Source organism: Lycium ferocissimum, chromosome 2, assembly GCF_029784015.1.
Source record: "Lycium ferocissimum isolate CSIRO_LF1 chromosome 2, AGI_CSIRO_Lferr_CH_V1, whole genome shotgun sequence".
NCBI lineage: Eukaryota > Viridiplantae > Streptophyta > Magnoliopsida > Solanales > Solanaceae > Lycium > Lycium ferocissimum.
In genome coordinates, this window is record NC_081343.1 from 41,733,773 (window position 1) to 41,757,893 (window position 24,121).

At 35.9% G+C, this 24,121-nt stretch overlaps 2 protein-coding genes across 3 annotated transcripts; both read left to right on the top strand.

The window, feature by feature from the left end:
* The first annotated feature begins 393 nt into the window (after window positions 1-393).
* On the top strand, window positions 394-4,642 carry LOC132037925 (cysteine-rich receptor-like protein kinase 46). Of its 2 annotated transcripts, XM_059428584.1 has the most exons (8): window positions 394-1,007; window positions 1,763-2,087; window positions 2,234-2,496; window positions 2,605-2,815; window positions 2,936-3,119; window positions 3,296-3,346; window positions 3,430-3,581; window positions 3,840-4,642. In XM_059428584.1, the coding sequence occupies exons 1-7, from the start codon at window positions 591-593 to the stop codon at window positions 3,551-3,553; spliced, it is 1,575 nt and encodes a 524-aa protein (XP_059284567.1). In that variant the 5' UTR covers window positions 394-590; the 3' UTR covers window positions 3,554-3,581; window positions 3,840-4,642. The 2 variants fall into 2 exon arrangements, with proteins under 2 accessions (XP_059284567.1, XP_059284574.1); XM_059428591.1 differs by lacking the exons at window positions 3,296-3,346; window positions 3,430-3,581; window positions 3,840-4,642 and having other exon boundaries at window positions 2,932-3,112.
* Window positions 4,643-18,116: 13,474 nt separating this feature from the next.
* On the top strand, window positions 18,117-21,140 carry LOC132037937 (high affinity nitrate transporter 2.7). Its single transcript, XM_059428604.1, has 2 exons — window positions 18,117-19,437; window positions 20,847-21,140. The coding sequence occupies exons 1-2, from the start codon at window positions 18,290-18,292 to the stop codon at window positions 21,085-21,087; spliced, it is 1,389 nt and encodes a 462-aa protein (XP_059284587.1). The 5' UTR covers window positions 18,117-18,289; the 3' UTR covers window positions 21,088-21,140.
* The last annotated feature ends 2,981 nt before the right edge of the window (window positions 21,141-24,121 follow it).

Genomic DNA, 24,121 nt, shown 5'->3' on the forward strand with positions numbered 1-24,121 from the left:
TTCGTTGTTAAGATATCAATACAGCAATATTGAGATAATAGCACTTTTGGTCCCTTAGAATTCTAATTGAAGTTCTTGTGATACACATGACTAAGTATTTTTAATTTTTAATTAAGTAAAATATGTGTTTTCGGTTCCATTACATATAATAGGAGGACATGTTATATTTAAAGTACTTTTATAATTATATCACCCTCCTCAAATATAGAGTAACCGTATAAACAAATGTAATACTAGATACTAATTAAATAATATAATGATTAATAATTCATTAAAGATCTCAAAATTCACAGGCTGATGGATCAAAAACCATATTTTAACTAAATAAAGGTTAAATTTGTTTAGTTAAATATTACAAGGATCGAAATCAAAATCTGTCAATGTTTGAGGAACTAAAAACATACATTTTCCCGAAAATATTTAAAGAAATATTATTTATTTATTTTTTATTTTATGAAACTTACATTACACCTGGAAAAAAAGAAGGAAATTAGAAAGAAAAAGAAAAAATGAAAAGCCAAGATGAGCACCTCTGTTGTCCTCATCTCTCAGGTTCTCAACCTTGAACATCGTATTAAGGTATTGTTTCTATGGCTAATGTCGTTGTTTTGTCCTTAATCATCCTCCTCTCCAGCTTTCTCATTCTTCCAGCTATCGCAAATCCCCGAATCGAGCTCGTCTATAAATTCTGCGGTATAGATCATGCAAACAATGTTTCAGAATTCAATGAAAACTACGCTAATGCAATCGTAGCCATGGAATCTGACATGAAAGCCAATAAATTTTCCATTTATGGAGAAGGGTTGTCTCCGAATAGAATTTACGTGTTGGCTCAATGCATGGATGATCTTTCCAAGGAAGATTGTGATATTTGTTTTTCCACCATTAAAACACAATTGCCTGGTTGTTTTCCTCATAGTAGTGGTCGTGTTTTTTTCGATGGTTGCTTCATGAGATTCGAGAATTATAGCTTTTTTTATGAATCTTCTTCTCCTCATGATGTCAAAGTAATTTCTCTTTCCCCTTAATTTTTCTTTGTAATTTTCTTACGTCTTTCTATGGGATTTATGTGTTCTGCTTACCAGTATAAGAAGTAAGAATGTAAAAGTCCCATCTTGAAGACATAATTCAATATAACATGCTATTAGCAAAATTAGTGGCGGAGTCAAGAATTTTAATAAGAGATCAAAAGAAAATGCAAGAATGTAATATTGGTATTTATTTAGACCTGCAACTTAAAACAACTTTTTTGGCAACCTTTGCTGCTGTAGTGATTCAATAATTTACGTATATGTATACAGAACTAAGTTTTCCCTATTTACACATTATGATTTTCTAACGAAGGGATTCAAGCTGATGATCTTTGCCTCTTACTAGTAAAGGAAAAAACCCTATATATTTTATTAGTCGAGCCTAAATGTCTTTTACTATAATGTAATAATAGAAGGTAAGAGTAGCTCCATCCTTGATGAAAATATGTGACCATCGCAATTAGGAGAGAATATACTTCTATTGCTTAATTATATCTTCAACACGCCGCTTCACGAGAGGGCCTAATTCTTTTTTGATGAAAAAAGCACGCGGAAATTCTTTTAGATAATGGGTGACAGTGTACCTGTTTTGATACCATATATGTTGAAGTGTATGGCCCCTCATCTTAAAATTAAGCTTTTAGGAGAAGTGCACTTTTATTTAATTAATTACTATGGCTAGCTTGTTTGTGGTCCTCATGGTTGTCTTTTTTGGTAAAATTTGAATAAAGAGATGCAGTGATGCAGTGAATTTGAAGAATGATCAATTTAGGGATTTGACAACCAAAGTCGTTAAGGATGTGGTTAACATGGCCCCAATTCATGGTGGCTATGCGGAAGGACGAAGGAATGCACATGGTTTATCAGTTTATGGCATGGCTAACTGCTGGAATACTTTGGACGAAAAATCATGTGCTGATTGCCTATTAAACGCAAGCACAGCTGTTCTTAATTGTTTGCCATCCATTGAGGCACGCTCCCTTAGCGTCGGCTGCTATTTTCGTTACTCAGAGTATGAATCTAGCGATGGATCTAATTTCTTACTTAATACTAAAGGTCAGCTGTACATCTCATTTCTACACTTGAAAAAATATTTCATGGGATTTTAATCATCTGTATTGCTAAAGTATTAAACTAATATACACTAACAATATATAATATCTTTACACAATTGGTTAATTTAAGAAGGATTCATTTTGCAGGAGCTATTTTCATGTACCTTGCATTTATTCTTGTTGCTGTTGGTGTATGCATAGTCGCTATTCTGGTTGGATATATTGTGGGGACAACTCTACATGAAAAACGAGTGAAACATCAGACGAAACATAATGGTAATTCATCGGATCTTGAGTCATCAGTTATGAAGAGGAGCCTGCATTTCAAATATTCAACACTAGAGAAATCCACAGACAACTTCAGTGAAGAACGCAAGATTGGCCAAGGTGGATTTGGTGAAGTCTTTAAAGTATAAAAGCATACTACTTCCTTTTCTTACTCTTTTTCCTTTTCCTCACCCCTGTTTTGCTTCTCTGCTTTGACAATGCTAAATAAGTCTAGAATATTTCTGAAGTAGGGGACTTTGCCAGATGGTAGAGAACTTGCTATCAAGCGGATGTTTTTAACTACCAAAATTCGGAATGAAGAGATATCCAATGAGATAGATGTTATTGGGGAAGCCCAACACCAGAATTTGGTTCGCTTCCTTGGTTGTTGTTTCACTGATGATGACAGCTTTCTTGTCTATGAGTATCTGGAAAATAAAAGCCTTGATCTTATCTTATTTGGTACGTATTTTGTTCTTAAGATCTTTAATTCTTCTCCTCCTTCCTCGATGTTTAGTTATTTGCAACTAGAAGTTATGTATTACCCTACTTGATATTCTTGACTGTGTACATGGAAGAAAGATCCAAAGAAGAAGGAAGAATTGGATTGGAAGAAAAGGCTTAGGATAATCGAGGGGACAGCTGAAGGTTTGGAATACCTTCACAACGACTGCCAAGTTAGAATCATTCATAGAGACATCAAACCTAGTAACATCTTACTAGACTCAAAATATCGTCCCAAAATTGCAGATTTTGGTCTTGCCAGGTTAGTGCATTTACTTTAGGTCCGTTGCTTTCTAAGAGTCAAGAGTCTTCTTATATAACATTGGAGTAAGACGAGCTTAAATGGAGCAACATGGACAATGAGAATTCATATATGCGACTTCAACTTGCTTGGAATCATGATGTAATTGTTATTTGTTGTGTTGTTGGGCTTGCCAGGTTTAATATCAGGGAAAAAGGAAGTGCACCTCTTGTCATTGCAGGCACATTGTATGTAATGAAGAACTTGAATTTGATTAACCTCTTACCATTCTTCACTTTGTCCTAACCCGTGCTAATCCCAATATCTGCAGCGGATACATGGCTCCCGAGTACCTTGCTCAAGGACAATTAACAGACAAAGTGGATGTTTATAGCTTTGGAGTTCTTATCCTAGAAATAGTAAGTTTTGATAGAGATAAACAAATTTCCAGATGATGACACTATAGACACCCTTGTAACCATTGTAATTTCCCTCACAACACTGTCTGTCGGATTTACTTCTAGAGTTGTAAAAAAATATTTACACAATCTGGTTATTTATAAGGTAAATGCATGTAAATCTCTATGATAATACTAATTGATGGCATGATAAAAATGATAACTAACCTGCTATAACAAGTTAAACTACGTTGATTGTGTAAGAAATCCTTATTTCTTTTGTTATATTTCTAAGTTCAACAGAATTCTGTGTTTGAGATTATCTTGTTAATTTAACGTGCAGGCTTGGAAACATTTCAAGGAGAAAAGGGCATCTCGAATAATAGATCCGAGCATGGAGATAGAAGATGTGGATGAAATATTAAGGGTAGTTCAAATTGCCCTGCTATGTACTCAAGAGTCACCTATTATGCGTCCAGATATGACAACAATTATTAAACTACTTACACAAGAAAAAATAGAAGTGCCTGTTCCATCAAAGCCTCCTTTCATTGAGGATTCATTTTATGGTTCTGAACGAGATGGCTCTATTATTCATCGGCTTCATCCCTCTGGATCATCAGTTGATTCTTGTAGATATTATGACACTCAACAAGATAATGGCTCTTTTCATCGGCATCATCCCTCTGCATCGATTGATTCTTATTATGACACGGAAAGTGTTTTAGGATGACAATGATGCTCTCTTGTTTGAAATTTATGGCCTCTCCAAAGACGGAGCTAGACATTCGATTTCATGAGGAGAATGAAGAGTTTCTTCAAAGCTCAGATCAGACGATTTTAGAGCTTATTATGAAGCTAACCACCTGTAAAATGAACGTATCCCTTTTTCCAGCTTGCTCTGATCAAGAACAGATAATCCCAGAATCCTGCAAAGGAAGCTGAAAAGACCAGATAACTAGAAAATTAAGTTATGTAAATTGACAGTATAAAGTTTTTTATATCGCTATATAGCAAGGTAGTTACCAGTTTTACAAGATTGCCTATTAAAGTTTATAATAGAACTTTTACCTATAATACAACTATAAAAGTGATCTTAATGTGTAAATATTTTTCACACTGTTATTGCAACGGTTCTGCTATGGTATATTGGTGTGCTCACTGAGTTACTGTTATTTTTCTATTTAACGTCTTTTCTTTTTTAATATAAAAATATCAACTGTGAAAGGAAAAAAAAAGGATTACTTCGGCAACTGCAACAATGCTCGACCTAGAACGCGTCAGAAAAGAAAAATCTGATTTTCTAGTTCATTACAAATGTTATTTTAGTTATATGAACTGATAGAACCTATAAGTCCACCAAAATAGTCAAAAGGGACCTGGTCCCTGAACTATTTTCATAGATAAAGACAGAAAGTAAATAAGGCAGGATATTTACGTGAAAAACTCCTTATTCAAGGGATTAAAAACCACGACCTACCCCAGTAGGATTTTCAACTTTACTAAACTGAGCAATGTTTCAGATTACAAGCTTTTGTAACCTAGGAATTAGACCACTAATCCCTCCCCTTACAATAACTCTATTGCAAAGACACCTTGCCAACTCTAGTCGAGCACCAAACCGATCCAACTAACTCTAGCTGAACCTTAACACCACTATGACTAACTCTAGCCAAGTGTTTACAACAAAAGCTTGATAAAAACAAAACACCTACAAAACCCTTCTTGAAGAAGTGTAGGTTTATAATGTAAAGATCACAAAGACAAAGACTAGACAACTCTAGGGCTCAAAACATCTTCCATTGTTGAGATCTGGTCCTTGAACTTGTCTTAGCTTTGTTCTTGAAAGCACCAAGAGAACTATGACGGCTGCACTTGTATAGATCTGGATTTCTAGGTTTTCAAGTGATGGGTTAATCAATGCCAACATATTGTTTAAATAGGAACTCAAATGAGAGCATGTGAGGATCATGTGACCTAGATAGAGACGTTACACTGGTCTTGTGCTTTTAGCATGCTTCTACCGTGTCGGGCCGTGGTAATCCCCTGTCGAATTTGTCACAGCTTTACAGCTGTCATGTAACGTACAGTGCCCAGGAGACCTGATCAAGGACCTGGTCCTTTTCATGTTTCTTAAATCATCAAAATTATAAAATGTCATAATTCATCAATTTTTTCCTTTTTGATGATTACAAACTTGTAATTGATATTCCTTCTGAGAACCAGGTTTCCTTTATATAGTAAACCTCAGCGTTACATGAGAGTATGCAATTTTTCATTTGTGCCTGTAAGACCAAGTTCCCCATGTGAAATAGATACTCAACTCCATGTTGACATTTTTGCCTTTTATACCTGTGCAACATTCAGCCAACCATATTAAGCTCATTTGGGACAAGGTTCCTCCTGTGGATGTGGCCCTCAGCATCGTGTTGACATTTTCACTTTTCATTTGCATCCATTGTGCAACGTATGATTAACTAACAAACTTTCTTAAAACAGTTAGTCATATTGATCACGAACCAATCAGTTAATCATATTGATCATCAATCGACATCAAATCTTTCCCCTTTTGGCATCATTGAAGAGAGTCATAAGATTAGCACAAAGCCTAAAGAAGTTCAAAGATATTAGCTCAGGCCATTTGGGCAACTCAGTATGAACAATAACAGAAGCAGCCAAAGCAATACTTAAGGAGAAGCATATGCACAAATCAGAGATATTGCCATTGAAGCTGGTCGTTAATTAAAAAAAAACTTATAAGCCAATTGTAGCAAAAACATACAAAATAACGTTGCCAACGTGCCAATATCATCATTACAGACCAAAATAAAGTATCAACAAAAATAGGGACAGGGTTGAGGAAAGGGATCATGGATTTGCAGGTTTGGTGGGGTTGAAAGCACTGAGCATCCTACTAACCTATCGTTTACAGCTTTATGAGTGGCCTAGAGCTCCTCCTGAAGTTCTGCAACCTTCTTCTTCAGCTTGGCGTTGTCTTCTCTCAGCTCAGCAACCTCTGCTGTTTGCACCCCACTGGGACCAGGTCCCTCTATCTTCAACTTAGCATTTTCTGCTTTCAACAAGGCATTTTCAACCTGCAGTCTCTCCACCTCAGCCAAGGTCTTCTCATTTGCCTCAATGAGACTAGAGATAGTAGAAGTAGATCCAGCTCCCCCTTTCTTTTTCACAATATCACACTCATCTATAGTGCCCAAAGAAAACATATATTTCTTAATTCCCTTGGTGACCTTTCCAGTGACAACCTTGAAGTGCTCAAACACCTTTGTCAACAGGAAACCATAGGGGAGACCATGATTGCCATCTCTTGTGTCTATAACCTTTATCATGTGCTCGATCATAATGGATGGTAGGCTGACCTTATGTCCACCATCCAGTATCTCGATGTGAACAGGTCTTTCTTAGATGCGATACACCTCTTCTCAGTCCTGGGCAATACCACTTTGTTGACAAGATCAAATAGAAGCTGATATTGAGGCTTAATCTACTTCTTGTAAGGTGTCTCAGTGGTCACCGACTCTCCTATCCTGACTATAAGGATTATGAAGTAATCAGATGCCTTGATATCCTTGTCATTTCCCAGCTTATTCACTCCCTCAGTTGGGATATTCAGAATTTCTCCCAACTGAGTTTCATCCATTGTAAAATCAACCTTTCCAACCTTTCCCACTAAGGTATAATCATCAGTATACTGCAGGTTCACAAAGAAATCAGCTACCTCCTTCTCTTAGGCTAACGCAGGACCTTCAAGTAGATGGTCCCATTGTTGAGCTCTAAAAATATCCACCAACTCGTCTAATCCTTGGTGTCCAACCACTTCAGGATCAAACACTCTTCCAAGCAACACCTTTTGCCCTCTTAGATTTTCTTGTCTTTTCTTCATTCTTTCTCATTTTTCTTTGTTTGGAAGAACCAGGTCTGTTGCTTACATTCACCTTCATCCTTTTGGATGAACCTGCCTCTTCGGACTCATTGCTCGTCCTTTTCCTTGGGGACTTATAAGCTCTCTTCCCCTTGTTCACTTCAGCAACATCTTTCTCAATTTCCACCTCACTCACTGTAGTTTTCTCCTTTTCAACTACAGATTTTCCTTTTCTTTTAGAATTTTTCCTTTCCAAGGGAGCTTGCTCCTCTTCTTCCTCCTGTGTCTCAAGCACAGTCACCACTTCTTCCTCATCTCTTAATCGGCTTAAATTAGTAGTTTTTACCTTCTCTTCCTTCCTGTACTCTTCTCTTTACTTGACTGAAAAGTAGAGTCAAGTTTTGCTCGGGTTTAGGGCCTGTCAGTGGATGGTTTCTTACTTTGTTGTGAAAAGATTTTCTTCTTAGCAATATGTTTGACCTTGGTTGTGCTTACCTTTTCAGATGGTTTTGAGGAACCAGGTCCCCTTTCTGAGGATCCTTTCCCTAGAACAACAATAGTGGATAGGGGTGCAACAACCAAACATTCTCCTTCGGTACCATTTCTCTTATTCACAGCTTTGGTTTCTCCGAGACTCCCCTTTTCCCCCCTGAGTCTCTATGTTCTCCTTTTCAGTCTCTCTTTGCTTCTCCTGTATTTCTATACTCTCTTTCTCAATCTCCCTTCAACAATTATATCTTCCTCAGACTCTCTCTCAGTAATATTACTTACAACCTTCCCTACAATGACATCAAGGTTCTTACCAGCATTGTCCAAACCAACTTTCACATTTTCACTTCCCAATTCAGCAACATCACTGACCATATTGTCAACAACATCTTTTAAGTTTTCTACTTTCACTTAAAAATGCACCACCTCCTGACACAATCTTTCCCATTTCATCACCAACATTTATATGTATAACATTTTCAGACAAACTCAATCCCTTTTCACAACTGTCAACCACAGTATCATCGACTAAAGTACTCTTTACTTCTTTTGTCCTAATGAAAGGGTTGGAGTTACCTGAATTTTGGGGCTTTTCTTCTGAAACCCTTATTTCAGTAACATGTACCACCTCTTCTATCCTTGAGACTTCAGCACCCTTGCCTTGACTTGACACCTCTATCCTATTGTCATTTTCAACTATTTTCTCCGTGTAATCGAGAAGTTGGGAGGTCGTTATGGTCTTGGCACTAGTGTCAGAGTCGGGGTTTTCAGATAAAGTGGGGTTTGTAGATACGGAGATGAACTCTTGTGGTGTTTGTCCCTTTCGAGTTCTAGAAGGACCAGGAACGATTGGTTTAGGTGACGACATAATGGGATTTTGGGTTGTAGAGATGTGAACTTTTGGGGAAGAAGAAGGTGACTGTTGGTCTTGTTAGGTCCAAGGTTTCACCTATTAATTTTGATGATAACAAACCAACATAATTATTAATAAAATAACATTTACTTGTGGTAAATTTATTTTTGGTACAGGTTTATTTGATGAAAAAGGATTCGGTGAAGATCTAATCAAATATGGAAAAGAAGATATTACGAGATGGAATTGCGGAAGAAGATGTGGAGGAAAAATATTTACTCAAATCAAGGTGTAAGAATTATGGAAAGAATATTCACTACGATCCTATGGAAGGAAAATATTGTACAAAAGGAAAAGATCAAGATCAATTTGTTGCTCAAGGAAGATCCAAAATCCATGGAGTATTAAGAAGTCTCAAGATCACAAAAGAGTCCATATTCAAAGTGATTAAAGTCCAAATTCAAGAAGACGAATATGATTACATTCTAATCAAGATCCACGTTGAATGAAGAAGATCTTGAAATTCTCTTGGGTTGCCTAAATAAAAGCTCATATTTGTACAAGTCAGAAGAAGCGTGCAGAGAAATTAATAAACTAATGGGAAGAATATTAGTTATTTTGGGAAGAAGATATTCAAATTTGAATTTCAAATTTGAATATATTTACCGCAAGCTTGGAAAGAGGGTTATGGATTTTATTACAATATTAATGAAAGACTATTCAGATGATTTGAAGATTGGTACAAGATTTACAAATGGAAAGGAATATTACGGAGTATTATAGCATCAGCCAAGGATAGTAAATATTTATTTCTTGATATGAGAGATCTTCCATATTGACTATGGCTGAAATTAAAGGAAGCTGTGATGATTGAGTTATATTTTTGGCAGGAAGACTTTTGATTGAAGTAATACTTAAATAGAAAAGAAGTTTCAAGCAAAAAGGCCATCAAGGAAGTAAATATAAAGGATCTTGTTTTGATTGGACCTCACGTGGAGAAGAATTGAAATTGTGAGCACTTACTACATTGATGGAGCATTAATATTTTACTACAAAGGGAAAAGTCTTTTACTCTACATGGAATGAGGATTCCTTTCCTTACCAATAATAAATCTGGAAGCATGAATCAAGACATACATCAAGACTGCAGTCAAAGGGACGTTGGAGAAAAAGTCAGTAGCAAAGGAAATTCTTTTCCAAAATTAGAAGACCATTTCAACGGCTAGACTATTCAAGACCAAGTATAAAAAAGAAGACAAGTGCAATAATTTAATTTACGCAGCCACTTATACTTTTGTCTCAGCGTTCTCAAGTTCTTTGCTCTACTTTTCATAAGCATTGTAATCCTGAGTGACTTACTGTGTAAACAAAAAAAAAAAAAAAAGAGGAGAGATATATTACAGTTGGTGAGGATTTGCATTGAGAGGTTGTGTCATTGTTCGTTTCTTTGGTGAGCGGGTGAAAATCAAAGAGTCGTTGTTGGTGAGCGAGTGAAAAACCAACTTTGTGCTTTATTGGTGAGCGTGTCAAAACCAACCCTTGTTTGTTGTTGGTGAGCGAGTGAAAACCAACCTTGTGAATGTTGGTGGTGAACGAGGAAAACCACAAAGGTTGTAATCAACTCAAACTACAAAGAGCTTAAAGAGATAACCTCCTTGCAACCCAAGGGGACTAGATTAGGATACCACATTGGTTCCGAACCAGTATAAAAATTCCTGTTGTCATTTATTTTATTGCTCTCATATTATATTCTTCACCCTTACTATTTGTTGTGGTTTATACTTGTGTAAATCGAAGGACTAACAATTTTGTGCTGGCTGTCTTGCTATTAGTCGACTGGAACCAAATAGTAGTCGACTGAGACCAAACAGTAGTCGACTAGATTTTTAATAGGCTTAAAATTCACCTCCCCCCCCCCCCCCCTCCTGTACTTTCAGTTCTGTTGCAGTATGGATTTTTGAAGGTGAAAGAGTGGGATTTGTTTCTGTAGCAACAGGGGATGAGGATTCACTGTTAGACATGGTCGATTTTGGGTAAGGAGATGAAGAAGGGAGTAAGGTTTGATGGATTTGGAAATATTGAGAGTAAAGTGAAGAAGAGAGAGAAGAATGAATTTTGGTTTAAATGGGGGTAAGAAAACGTTTCCTTTCAGACGGGTCGGTTCAGAGGAATTGTAACGATTGGGCTCCCCTTTTTTTCAAAAAGAAAAAAAGCGGGAACTAATAATGACATGGCACTCAGGAAAAATTAAAAAGTATGTAAGTGCTTGAAAAGACTACTAACCTGAGTCAGAGGGACCAGGTCTCTTGACAATTTTGATAAAACCTTAGGTAGAGACTCTGAAGAGTGCAATGTCTCCAATGTTTATGTTATCCTAAGATTGCCATGTGAGCATACCTGTAACGGTATAAGAGTGAGTTAGATATCTCTAAGAAACAGTTGGTGCATTGTACCTTTGCTCTTAACATAGCCCATCATTGAGGAGCCATTAGATGATTTTGAACAAACCCAACTCCAGCTGATATCTCTCAAGAAGCTCCCGAATTAATGTTTTGATGAAGATTCGTGCAAATTGGTATATCTTGCATACCTTCATGTAAAAGGACACTTTTTTCACATTATCCCATTCCATAAGTACTCTTCATATTCACCACGAATCCAGTTCAAATATCTTCAGCATATCCAACCAAGCTGAAGTTATCTCCAGAAGAAGAGTAAGGACCAGTCCTTCCACCTCACAAGATACTTTTTTACCCTCTTAGCTATCTTCAAAAGAGACACTTTTGAACTTGGTTGAATTTTAGCATACGACCCAACACTTAACACAAAGTAGGGTTTTCCAGCAATTATGTGCAACAGCGATCCACTTTACACCTCAGTGGTCTCAACATCCTCCTGAACCTTTGAGCAATTCGTTGACACACTTCAGTTGACTGATCAAAGTGACTTTTGATGGCTGCTATTTGCAATCCCAAGAAGAGATTGGCCTCATTTTCCATTCTCACTTCAGAGTTACTGTCCATGAGCTTGGCACACTCTTTACATGGGAAAAACAAGAGGTTTATCAGGAATGCATCTGAACCAATCAGCGAATTTTATCCTCTTTTCTTAAAGGACAGAATGTTGTCACCTCTTTCCTCCTGTCAAGCCAATTTTAGGAGAAAACTTTGACAAATCTTCCATTTCATGCCCAAGGTGCTTGCTTTGAGAACTGAGGAACCTTATCAAGCTAGAGTGATAACTCAGGAGCCTCGAGACCTTTAACAACTACAAGGTTGCTTTAACACAGCACTCACTCTTCAAGTATGCATTTGAGAGAAGCACTTATGCATTTGAGAGAAGCACTTATGCATTTGAGAGAAGCACTTTGACACCCATCTGGAACCATTTGATTTCATATGGGATACAGAGGCAATTTATACCCTAATTGCTTCTGACTTTTCCACTGGCACAAAAATCTCATTACAGTTACTTCCCTCTTCTTATTTATCTCCTTGAGTCACAAGTCCTTCTTTGTCCCTTGTGGTGTTTTTCAAGTCATCAAGGCTTATTGCAAAATACCAACTTAGTCCTAACAATAGTTGTCTGAGTACTTAAGGACCAGGTTCCACACTTTGTACTTCTTAAAGAGATGAAGCTCTTCCTTAGACCTGGTTTGGATCCTAGAGTCTAGAGGAGTGATTTCGGCATCAAAAGGATGAGATCTTTTGAGCTTTTAGTTGGATACTGAAATTCAGCATTTGAGGTACTATGTACATCTTTATTTGATCCATCATTAACATCTACAAGCCTTGATCAACATTTCTTTGCTCACCCTTTTTATTTGCTAGCCTCAACTTAAGTTATCATTTCAGCTTTATACTCTGTGCCCCTCTGCTTTTGTGATCAGATTTCCTTTGCAGAAGACCTTGTTATGAGAGGAAAATCCAAAGAGGAATTTTGCATACTCTTAGTGTCGAGCCCTTTTCAAATCCTTCTCACAATCATTTAGACTAAAGCATTTGCACCCAAATCTCTTTAGTCAAATAAGCTTGGGCTTCTTTTCCATTAAGCAGCTCACAGAAGGTCTTCTAAAGCAGGAGCCAGATCAAGCACCCATTTAACACATAGCATAATGGAAATACCATCCTTCATCAGCATTAACTTGACCATATCTTTACGAGTCTTATCTTTCTTTTCTCAAACACAAAATGGGGTGTTCTAGGAGCAGAAGAACAAGTTTGACTCATCTCATCTTCAGCACACAATTTGTTGTCATTTGCTATTGGTTTCATATTGATCGGGTCCTTTATTAGAGAAAGACTTGCATATCTTAGTTCTAGTGACATTGCTTCCAGCACTAGTAACATTCTCATTCACATCACTGAGAGAGTTCAAGTATCCACTTAGCACTTATCACCTAGCAGTAGATACCACTTAGTGCACCTGTAGTTCAAATCTTCAACTTGGTACACACATTCAAATTCATGGGAGAGTGTCTTGCTAATTTTTCTCACACAAAGAGTACATCATCTCTTTATGTTACTACTTGACATACTCCTATATTTTAAGGCTTTGAGTAAGAGAGAGTTGTTCATTCTTTCAATCGTATGCTCAGAGCAGTCACCATGTAACAACCACTGTTGATTGCCCCGCTCTCACTCCAGCCTTTACACACGATCACTTGTTGGACTTCGGAACCCTAACTAGCTTGGGTCCCAAGTAATGATAGAATTGGTGAATTAGATATTTGTTCTCCCATGCAGGTAACACATTCTTCTTCTTACAGGGACCAGGTCCCTATTTTCTTGGTTTGTTTTCAACATTCTCTCTTTTTCTCTGTACAGACTGAGTTTTTACTTTATTCAAGTCCTCATAATAACCAGCATGATCATAATGAGTGCAACACCCGTTTTCAGTTACAGAGACACATTTGCCATGCATATCATTGGGATTTTTGACCTTTGTTGCAGCAACACTCTGTTCTCCATCATTACCAGTACACACAAATGTGACTTTATTATAGGGCGAGTCGATGAACGGTTGACTTCTCAAGTTCGAGTTCGACTCCTTTCAACTCTTCTTGAAGTATTCTATTCTTTTCTACTTCAGCAGTGAGATTCATCTTGGCTTTTTCAAGTTCATCTTCAATCTCAAGATTAAACCTACTGGCCTCTTGTTTTCTCCTAGAAAGAGTGTTCATCCATTTCTTCATTTGGCTATTTAACAGAGCATTATCTCTAGATATTTCCTCAACTTATTCCCTTAGATCCACTATAGTGACTGTCATATCATCTCTAGCTTGTTCTAAACCATCAACTTTCTCATTTGGAGTGTTTTTCTCATTTACAAAGCTATGATAGGCATCAATCAGCATATTTGCAAGAGATATTAACTTCTTTTGAGAGTAGTTTTTCAGATTTCTCTGAACATCAAGAAGATTTACCTCTTTGTCATCCTCATCTTCAGATTTTGCCACAAGTGCAAGGATGGAGTCATATCCTGAAGCTTCATTATCAGTATCCATCAAGGATATCTCCCCTGCATCCTCACCATTTTCAGATTCATCTGAGGAGTCTTCCCAAACAGCCAAAGCCTGCTCTACCAAAGTGTCAGCATCAGTTTTTGAGTTGAGCTTGTCATTAGGGACTTGGTTCTGCTCTTCTACCTTTTCAGCATCCTTGTGATATTCCTGGTAGTGAAAGGAATGTGTTTTCACGAATCGTCCAGGATTCCCACAATCGTGACAAAAAATATTTTCTTTGACACTTCTGCTACTGCTTCCTATCTTTGACAACCTTTTAGTGATGATAGCTATTACAGACTCATAACCGTCTGAGTTACTTGTATCATCTTTCTTGAGTACTTTCTTCTTTTCCATATATTTTATTTTGAGCTCGTAGATCTTGAGGTTATTGACTAGCTCATCAAGGGTCAGGTTTGCCAAATCCTTAGATTCAGAGAGGGTGAAAACTTTCATTTCCCAGGATGTTGGCAGTGCCCACAAAAGTTTATGGATTAGGAACTTTTTTTCAAAGTCTTCACCAAAAGAATGAAGCTCATCAATGATGGAGGTGAATCTAGGATACATATCATGAATAGACTCACAATCCTTCATCTTGAAGAACTCATACTTTGTAGTAAGCATTTGTCGAGCATCCCAAATCTCTCTTGGTGACTTGTAGAAAGAGTTGAGGTTGTAGTCTTCAAAGTCATTTTCAACATAGAGGCTTTGTTGTCTTGACTTGACTTTACCTTCTTCTTCGTTTGGTGGAGTAGCCACGAGAGATCCTTTCAAGGTATTACCTTTTTAGAAAGCACCTGCTCTGATACCAATTGATAGAACCTATGAGTCCACCAAAATAGTCTAAAGGGACCTGGTCCTTGAACTGTTTTCACAGATAAAGACAAAAAGTAAATAAGGCATGATATTTACGTGGAAAACTCCTTGCTCAAGGGATTAAAAACCACGACCTACCCCAGTAACTTCACTAAACTGAGCAATGTTTTAGATTACAAGCTTTTGCAACCAAAGAATTAGACCACTAATCCCTCCCCTTACAATAACTCTATTGCAAGCACACTCTTGCCTAACTCTAGTCAAGCACCAAACTGATCCAACTAACTCTAGCTGAACCTTAACACCACTATGACTAACTCTAGCCAAGTGTTTACAACAAAATCTTGATAAAAACAAAACACCTACAAAACCCTTCTTGAAGAAGTGTAGGTTTATAATGTAAAGATCACAAAGACAAAGACTAGACAACTCTAGGGCTCAAAACATCTTCCATTGTTGAGATCTGGTCCTTGAACTTGTCTTAGCTTTGTTCTTGAAAGCACCAAGAGAACTATGGCGGCTGTACTTGTATAGATCTGGATTTCTAGGTTTTCAAGTGATGGGTTAGTCAATGCCAACATGTTGTTTAAATAGGAACTCAAATGAGAGCATGTGAGGATCATGTGAGAGGCATGTGACCTGATAGAGATGTTACACTGGTCTTGTGCTTTCAGCATGCTTGCAGCTATGTTGTTTTGGTACTGCCTGTCGGAAAAGTGTCACGGCTTTACAGCTGTCATGTAACGTACAGTGCCCAGGGTCTCCTGATCAAGGACGTAATCCTTGTCATGTTTGTCAAATCATCAAAACTATGAAATGTTATAACTCATTATGAATTTTTCCACATGAGATTTGTACAAAAAAAAAAAACATAGGAGATTTTTGTAGGAAATTTTTCTTCTATTCAAATTATTAGTGTGCATGGGAGATCACTTCCTTTCTCCATTTCAACGAAGAGGCGTAAAACATTGGAAAATTATACAAGGTGTTGTAGTAGAATCTTCCTAAAGACCGAAAATACAAATTCTGCTTTGGTTTGATGGAAAAACTTACACTGTGGCATCAATCTTGCAATACTCGTAAAGATTTTGATTCTTAGAAACTTATTATTGGTTTATTATACAACATTTGTTCTTAGTTTAGAGATTACTAAGAATACATAGTTTTAAAACTTTAGGGGTGAGAAAAGTCGAACCATAAGGGCAGTCATTTTTACCAGCTCGATTGATGGGGATAGCTTAATTTGGTGGCACTGTTAAACTACAAAACGAAATGGACAACTACTCTTAGAAATTGAGTTCATTTTGTTTGGACTTTGGACCCCATTCATTTTGTTCGGACTTTGGACCATTTAATAGACATGGATTGTTTCCTTAGAAAATTCGTGTACGCATCGTTAAGGTAATACCGGGTGATACTGAGGAGGGTCGGACCCGTTTCCATGTTTTTCTTTGCTTCAAAGAAGAAGTGATTTTGTCAAGTAATTTGAATCGAATTTTCTTTAATCGTAAGTGCTACAATATAAAAAATGAAAAACAGGAAATATCTATGATATTCGTCGCTAAATAGCCCATAATTAACATGCTATTTTATAATATCCATCGCAATCTAGGATTAGCGACAGATTTTTGCTTGTTAAGTGATAAAAATATTTTGCCAATATGAGTTATCCATAGTGAAGATTGTTCTTCTTTCCAAGCCGTTGTTTCTTCTACTCATTATGATACGAATTCTGTTGATAAGTGTTTGGTTTTTTCTTTTGCACTCTCCACAAGCGTAAGCCAATTCAAAGAGTGATTCCAAAGGCACTACCTTTACCAAATGTGCCAAGTTAGCAGTTTTTCTTGTGGGGGAGTATTTACCTGATCTTGATGACAGCTCTCAACATCAAGAAATATTAGCCAAAAAGATAGGCATTCGTTTTTCCGGCTTTGGCCATTAAATGACGTCCAAGAATTTGTGTCCATATGCATATAACATCATGGTATCTTCCGTTTTTTTTGGTTATGGGCTTATGGCAATATCTAAAGTCCAGCAACTCCCTGAAATTTTGCATAAATTCTCTCTTAATATAGGGGGTTTGAAATGCAGAGTAACCGTTTTTGTCATTTCGTGAGAGAGTGTCATCATCTTTGGCATGTCATAGATTCTTTGCCCACGGAAAATACTTATCTATACCTTTGATGTTTGCATGTGTCGGGCCAATTGATGCAAAACAAATGTTTGTACATATGAATTTTTATCATTTAACAATGGCTAAGTGAGATGTATTTTCATTTTTATTTATTACTGTGTAGATTAAATTGTAATATTGAGTGTAAATAAACATTTTCCTTCCATCTTCCTCTCCCAAGGATTCATCGTAATTGGAGGGAGGAATATAAGAGCCGATTAAGAGGATACTGTCAAAAAGGTCCACTTAATTTTTTTATCCGAAACAAATAAATAAAAGTGCTCTCGCTATGTTCTTTTAATTTTTAAATGAGACGTTTGATTTAGATAACTCAACACAATAGCAGAGCACACGTAAATATTTGATTCGATGTTGCATTACTATTAAAAATACCTTATGTTCTTGGACCATTAAGAAAGAAAAAAATGAAGCTACGTGTTACAGACTTAAAATAAATCAACAAAAATATTTTCTCTTTGAAAAGTTTAAGTTTTTTCATAAACTATTTATATATTTTACCACATTAAAGTCAAAGAAACTACGGTCCTCATATAATATTCAAAATAAATGCAAATAAACAAATAAAAGTCAAAATATGCGACTATTAGAAGTCTTAGACAAATCCAAGTTGATGTAGTCAGAACAGACCTAAATCCATCTGTCCATTGGCGCAAGCAATCGCAATACAGTTGCTAGTAATTACTTGGAGCTCTATTTTTCCGACCTCAGTTTACATGACACACTTTCGTTTTTATTCCATTCAAACAAAGAATTCATACTTTAAATTTTCAAAATTAACTTTATATTTCCTATTTTTATCCTTAATGAAAAGCTTTTATATACACAAATGTGATGACACGTTTAAGGTCATAAGTTTAATAGTTAAATAGATGGTATACTATACGTTAAATCAAGTTCTAAAAAAAAGTCAATTCTTTTTTAAACTATGTGTCCATGTCACATAAATTGAAACAGATGAGTATGAAAGCATTTCGGCTCACGTTTCCTTTCACTATTAGTACTTCCCGCAAGTGTTCCAACATCAATTCACATAATATTACTTAATTCACTCGATAGCCATGGAACAAAAACAAGCACAGTCCAAAATTGATCACTCCCCTAATAACTTCTCTATAGCTGTAGATTATGATCACAAAGCCACAGAATTCCTTCCATTTTCATTATCTTCACCTCACATGCGAGCTTTCCACCTAGCATGGCTCTCTTTATTTTCTTGCTTCTTCTCTACTTTCGCAATCCCTCCACTCCTCGAAGTCATTCGTAAGGACCTCAATCTCACCGAAACTGACATTGGTCGAGCTGGAATCGCCTCCTTTATAGGTTCCATTTTCTCGCGCCTCGCGATGGGGCCCGCATGTGACGTGTTTGGTCCACGTGTCGCATCTGCCACCCTGTCCCTCATCACTGCCCCAATAGTCCTTTCCACTTCTCTCATCTCCACCGCAAAAGGCTTCATCTTAGTCCGATTTTTAATCGGTTTTTGCTTGGCGAATTTCGTTGCTAGTCAGTTTTGGATGAGCTCTATGTTCTCAGGATGTGTTGTTGGCCTTGCTAATGGATTTGCTGCTGGTTGGGCCAATGTAGGCTCTGGCGTGACACAATTAGCCATGCCACTTATGTACACTCTGTTCACAAGCTACTTCAACATACCTTCATTTATTTCGTGGCGTATAGCATTTGTTTTCCCTGCGTTATTTCAAGCCCTGACAGCGATTTTGGTCCTAGTATATGGCCAAGACTTGCCTGATGGGAACTACAAGCGTAAAACTACAAATAACCAAAGTGAAAATTTTTGCAACGTACTTTTTAACGGGCTAAAGAATTACAGGGGATGGATATTGGGTTTGACGTATGGATTTTGCTTCGGAGTTGAATTAACTACGGATAATATAATAGCGGAATATTTTTACGATAGATTTCATGTGAATATTGATGTGGCAGGGGCGATTGCTGCGTGTTTTGGGCTAGCGAATTGTGTGTCGAGGCCTATTGGCGGGATTGTCTCGGATAAAATGGGGAAGAGATTTGGGATGAGAGGGAGGTTGTGGAGTTTGTGGACAGTGCAAACTGTGGCTGGATTGATGTGTGTGGTGCTTGGACGAGCGAATACAATAGGGGTGTCTGTTTTGGTTATGGCTTGCTTTTCTCTGTTTGTTCAAGCTGCTTCAGGACTCACTTTTGGCATTGTGCCTTTTGTCTCCAAAAGGTAAATTCATAAGTGACGTTTATTTATTTATTTTTACTACTATGCGTTCGGATCTATATACACATAATATTATAGTATACAACGACAACAAATCCAGATAGCTTGATTCAAATTTGGATAAAGGGAGGATGGTATGTATACAAATCTTATCCTTTGTGAAGGTAGAGACTAGAGAGGTGGTTTTTTATAGACCCTCTGCTCAAGAATAGTATATCTGAAACAATAACTTTAAAAGCGTTATATATACGAATAGCGGAAAAAAATATAGGTAATTAATTGACTATAACATGTGATACTATGTTAGTTATCTTTTTACGAAATCATCCATTAACGAATTTGCATATACTGATCTATTGACCTGTTGTGTAAATATATTTTAACAATTAGTCCATAGAGCGTAAACTAGTATATTAAATTCTTTGCTAATTCAAATGGTGTCACATTAAATAGACGAATGAAAGTACCTCCTCTGTTCCAATTTATATGATACACATTATATTTTAATCTATCTCAAAAAGAAAAGCAATTTAATTTCAGATTTCTCAAGTTCTACTTTCTTTCTTAAATTTCATTCCTAGTCAAAGTAAATCACATCAATTAGGAGGGTGTTATTTATTACTATTGCAGTTAGGTAGTGTTGATTGATATATGTAGGGAAATTTGAGTTGGCTTCCTCCCCTTCCCATATATACGGATACTGCAAAAACTGACTTTTCGACTGGGACAGGAGAGGGTTAAATATGTACTTTTAGATTGAGAATCCTCTATCGCGATTACAGAGAGTGAATCATTGTCGACATATCCCTCTTCAGCTGTTAAACATCCTAGGACTGCTGACGCAAGACTCGAAAGTGACAGTACAGTAAAAGGTTGGCAAATGTACCTACGCAACTCCATCTTAAAAGCATAGTCATACTATTTGGAGTCTAACGTGAAGTAGGACATGTAGACTAACGTGAAGTAAGAAACCAGCTCAATGGATTAATGTTCTCATTTGTTCCCTGATTAACGAATATAACCGGTAAAATCAGCTCATTCTAAAGTAATTTGTCCAATTCATTTTAGTTTACACTAAGTTAGATCATGATTTGTACTGTTGCGTATAAAGGATTGAACATGCAATGACCCGTTAAATTATTGGATTAGAATAAATAGAAATAGTACAATTCAACGGGTCAAATGTAACTCAAACTCAAAACTTTGGAGATTGAAAATTTCGTAAAATTTTTTGAAAGCAACAAAAACAAATGGAAAAATTATATATGACTTGTTATTTGACCCTTCTTGATCGAAGTAAATTTTGGTTAGTTTGAGCCGTGACCTGCGTATTGATTTGACCTGTTTGACATGTTTGAATGATGTGTACATTTACCACTTGTAAATAATGTATGTATATGGTGTGATTTCAGGTCACTAGGAGTGATATCAGGCATGACGGGAAGTGGTGGGACTATAGGAGCAGTGATCACACAGCTACTGTTATTTTCAGGTTCCGCCAAATTCTCGACCCAAACGAGCATATCTATTATGGGCCTAATGATGCTTGCCTTCACTCTGCCAATTACCCTCATCTACTTCCCCAGGTGGGGGGGAATGTTTTGTGGTTCTTCAATTGAGGAAGATGATGAAAACTACCACCTACTAGATTAAGACCTAGTGATTGCTTTTAAATGTAATTGAGTGCTAAAGTATGTGTATGTATATATATATATATATATATATATATATAGAGAGAGAGAGAGAGAGAGAGAGAGAGTTTAAATAGCAATTTGATATTTGTATATTACTTATATTGTTATGTGTAGTTATTGGCAATATTGGTGAATGGAGTGTTTATAATACAATTATAGTACCAATCAAGAGCAAAAACCATGAAGAGATCATCTAATTTCTGATGCATTTATAGATCGATGAGATTTACACGGCAAATTTTATTGCGCCATTGATCCCTTAGTTAGCAAATTCCAAAATTTGTCCATGCAGTACCCAACTAACTCCACTGTAATAATGTAATTAGTTTTGACTATTTGAGCTTAGAGATCATGGAATTAAAGATGAAACATTTTCGGCTAATGGCTTGATGAGGCAACAGAAATACTTAAGTGAAAGATGAGTCAAATATCCACATTATGAATCAGACTTTTTTTTTATGCACTAAAGTAACAGTAATTACAACTATAACAGAGTAGACAGAGCATATATGCCAGAGCAAGCATGTTAATTGTTAAACAATCTAAGCTGATTAAATTGTGTTTGAATCGTTATAGTTTGTATTTATAAAGAAGCTATTGAAAGTTGAAGAAAAACAGAAAAAATTATTAAAGTTGTGTTTCACGATCCAAACAGATTGAGCATGGTGTTTGATCATTTAGGGGTTGTTTGGCGATTATCACAATTCTAACGCTAACATTTTTATGCAGTACTAATTTTAAATATTGTTAATTCTCTTATTTTCATTTTCATTTGAATAATAAATATCCTAATTCATTTCTTTCTCCAGCTAGTCATACAAGAATTATAATGCAGGTGAACAACGTAAGGAGTAGTTATGCGATAAATATGCATTTTAACTAGTGCATTGGCTCACCAATTTTCTTTTACTTCTCGATATTGGTTCGTAGTTGTGGCAGGGCTATCCTCCCGATACTAACATTAAAATTAAATTTATAATTATTTTTTATTTTTTCTTTATGACATTAAGTTATTGGGATAGTAGTTGACATCTTCTACGATCTTCTGAAAACTAAATCATAATATAAAAGTATTTGAAAGTTAAAGAAGAATTTTTTTTTATTTTCAAATAAATTCATAATATAAGAGCTCTTCTCTTTTTTATTTCATTGAATGCTTTTGATTATATAGTGTCCAATAATCCAAATTGAACTTTATCATATGTTGGATTAATTTCATTGAATTTTTCTGAATTAAATCAATGTTGACTAACCAATTATTGCAAAAAGATATCTGAGTGTTCAAGAAATGCTGGCATGATTTTCAACCTCAAATAAATAAAGAAACTACGACTTATTAATAGTGGATAAGTGACGTTCTAAATAATAGGAAATGAACTAATGCATTACAAAGCAACAGTCTATTGACAAAGCTAATCATGTGTTTGCAAATGTATTTCTTCTTTATTTTTCTTTATCGCACTGGGTGTTTTAATATGTATTGTTGCAATTCAACATCAAATACACCGGTTCATTCTTTTTGCAAAACATTCCAAGAAGAAAGAACAAATACGGCGATCGATTTTAAAGCTCAAATTAATAAACAACACAAAACTATATTCATTGATTTTATTAGCTATCCTAAAAGCACTACTTTCAATAGCAAGCTCACCTTATAAGAACTCAACAAATTATACTATTGTTAAATTCTAAAATCTCTAGATGAGTATTGTTGGTGGAATCTTTAGTTTTTGAGCTTAAGATAGTAGACTAAGATCTATAAATAGACTTGTAAATATCTATGCTAGTGATACTCATCTTAAAAGACGGAATCATTAAGCAATGAATATGCAAAATGTCTAATGTATCTTAGTAGATTTATTATGGCATAGTGTAATATGTTTTTTGATTTCATATTTTTGTTAAGGAAAAAAAGTGTTCCTTCCGTCTCATTTTATGTGAAGGTATTACTATTTGGGTAGTCAGGCCGTTTTTCTTTTACTATATTTTTCTAATTTTTTTAAAGATATTTTAAATTACTAATTATGTGGACTTATAGTATTTTTGAATCATTAAAATAAAATTTATATATTTGAAACTTACACAAAAATATATATGCATTATTAGTTATTTTATTTCTTGATGGTTGCACTCTTACATAAATCATTTTATTTTTTGGTTAACAAAAGCTTGCAAATAAACATCAGTATATGCAACGCAAAAGAGCGTGTGTGTGTTTGTTTTGGGGGGGGTAATTGAATTAGGGTCTTGCCAAATATCTCAAAAGTGTTTTTATTTATCAAATTATGTGATGGAAATTAAAGTAATATTAAACTAAATTAAGGGCAAATAAAAGAGGAATAAGATAAAATTTTAAAGTTGACAACAAATCAATAACATATATCACTTCTAAAAGTAACTCCGTATTGTTTACAACATTTTAATTGGGTGGAATGCAATTTGGGGTATACAAATTAGAGGTGGCTTAGAAATTAATAGGGATGTCATCTTTTTTTTTTTTTTTTGCGCGGATTGCCCTTTATTTGGAGTGGTCTTTAATTTTTGCCCTTTAAATTTGTGGTCTTTAAAGTTTACCCCTCGCCTAACACCCCAAGATTGTGGGTTGGAACCCATTTCGTAAAAAAAAAAAAAAAAAAATCGCAGGCGAAATTTTTGCAAATCACTACAAAGTCTGTGAAATTTGGGTTAGCGAGTAATTACGCCCATGCCCTCACTGAAAGGAGAATTTACGCCTAAAAAGGCGAATTTAAAGACCACCATTTTGAGGGGTAAAAATTAAAGACCACCCCCAGCGAAGGGCAATCCTGCAAATTGCCCGGATGTCATCACAAAAGAAGATTCAAGGCCCAAAGAAATTATGGACAGCGTAATAGGGCCATCGAGTAAGACGTGATCATTAACACAAATAGCCTATTTTTGTATTATTGTTAAAATTTGATCCCTATATTATAAGTTTTGCAAAAATATTTGCGATCGTGTTTAAACTTGCGTCA

Bases quoted from the DNA above. Each gene is read 5' to 3' on its own strand.
- LOC132037925 (XM_059428584.1), top strand. From the start codon at position 591: ATGGCTAATGTCGTTGTTTTGTCCTTAATCATCCTCCTCTCCAGCTTT. The intron at 1,008-1,762 runs GTAATTTCTCTT...ATTTGAATAAAG, and splicing joins CTTCTCCTCATGATGTCAAA to AGATGCAGTGATGCAGTGAA. The intron at 3,120-3,295 runs GTTAGTGCATTT...TGGGCTTGCCAG, and splicing joins GCAGATTTTGGTCTTGCCAG to GTTTAATATCAGGGAAAAAG.
- LOC132037937 (XM_059428604.1), top strand. From the start codon at position 18,290: ATGGAACAAAAACAAGCACAGTCCAAAATTGATCACTCCCCTAATAAC. The intron at 19,438-20,846 runs GTAAATTCATAA...GTGTGATTTCAG, and splicing joins GTGCCTTTTGTCTCCAAAAG to GTCACTAGGAGTGATATCAG.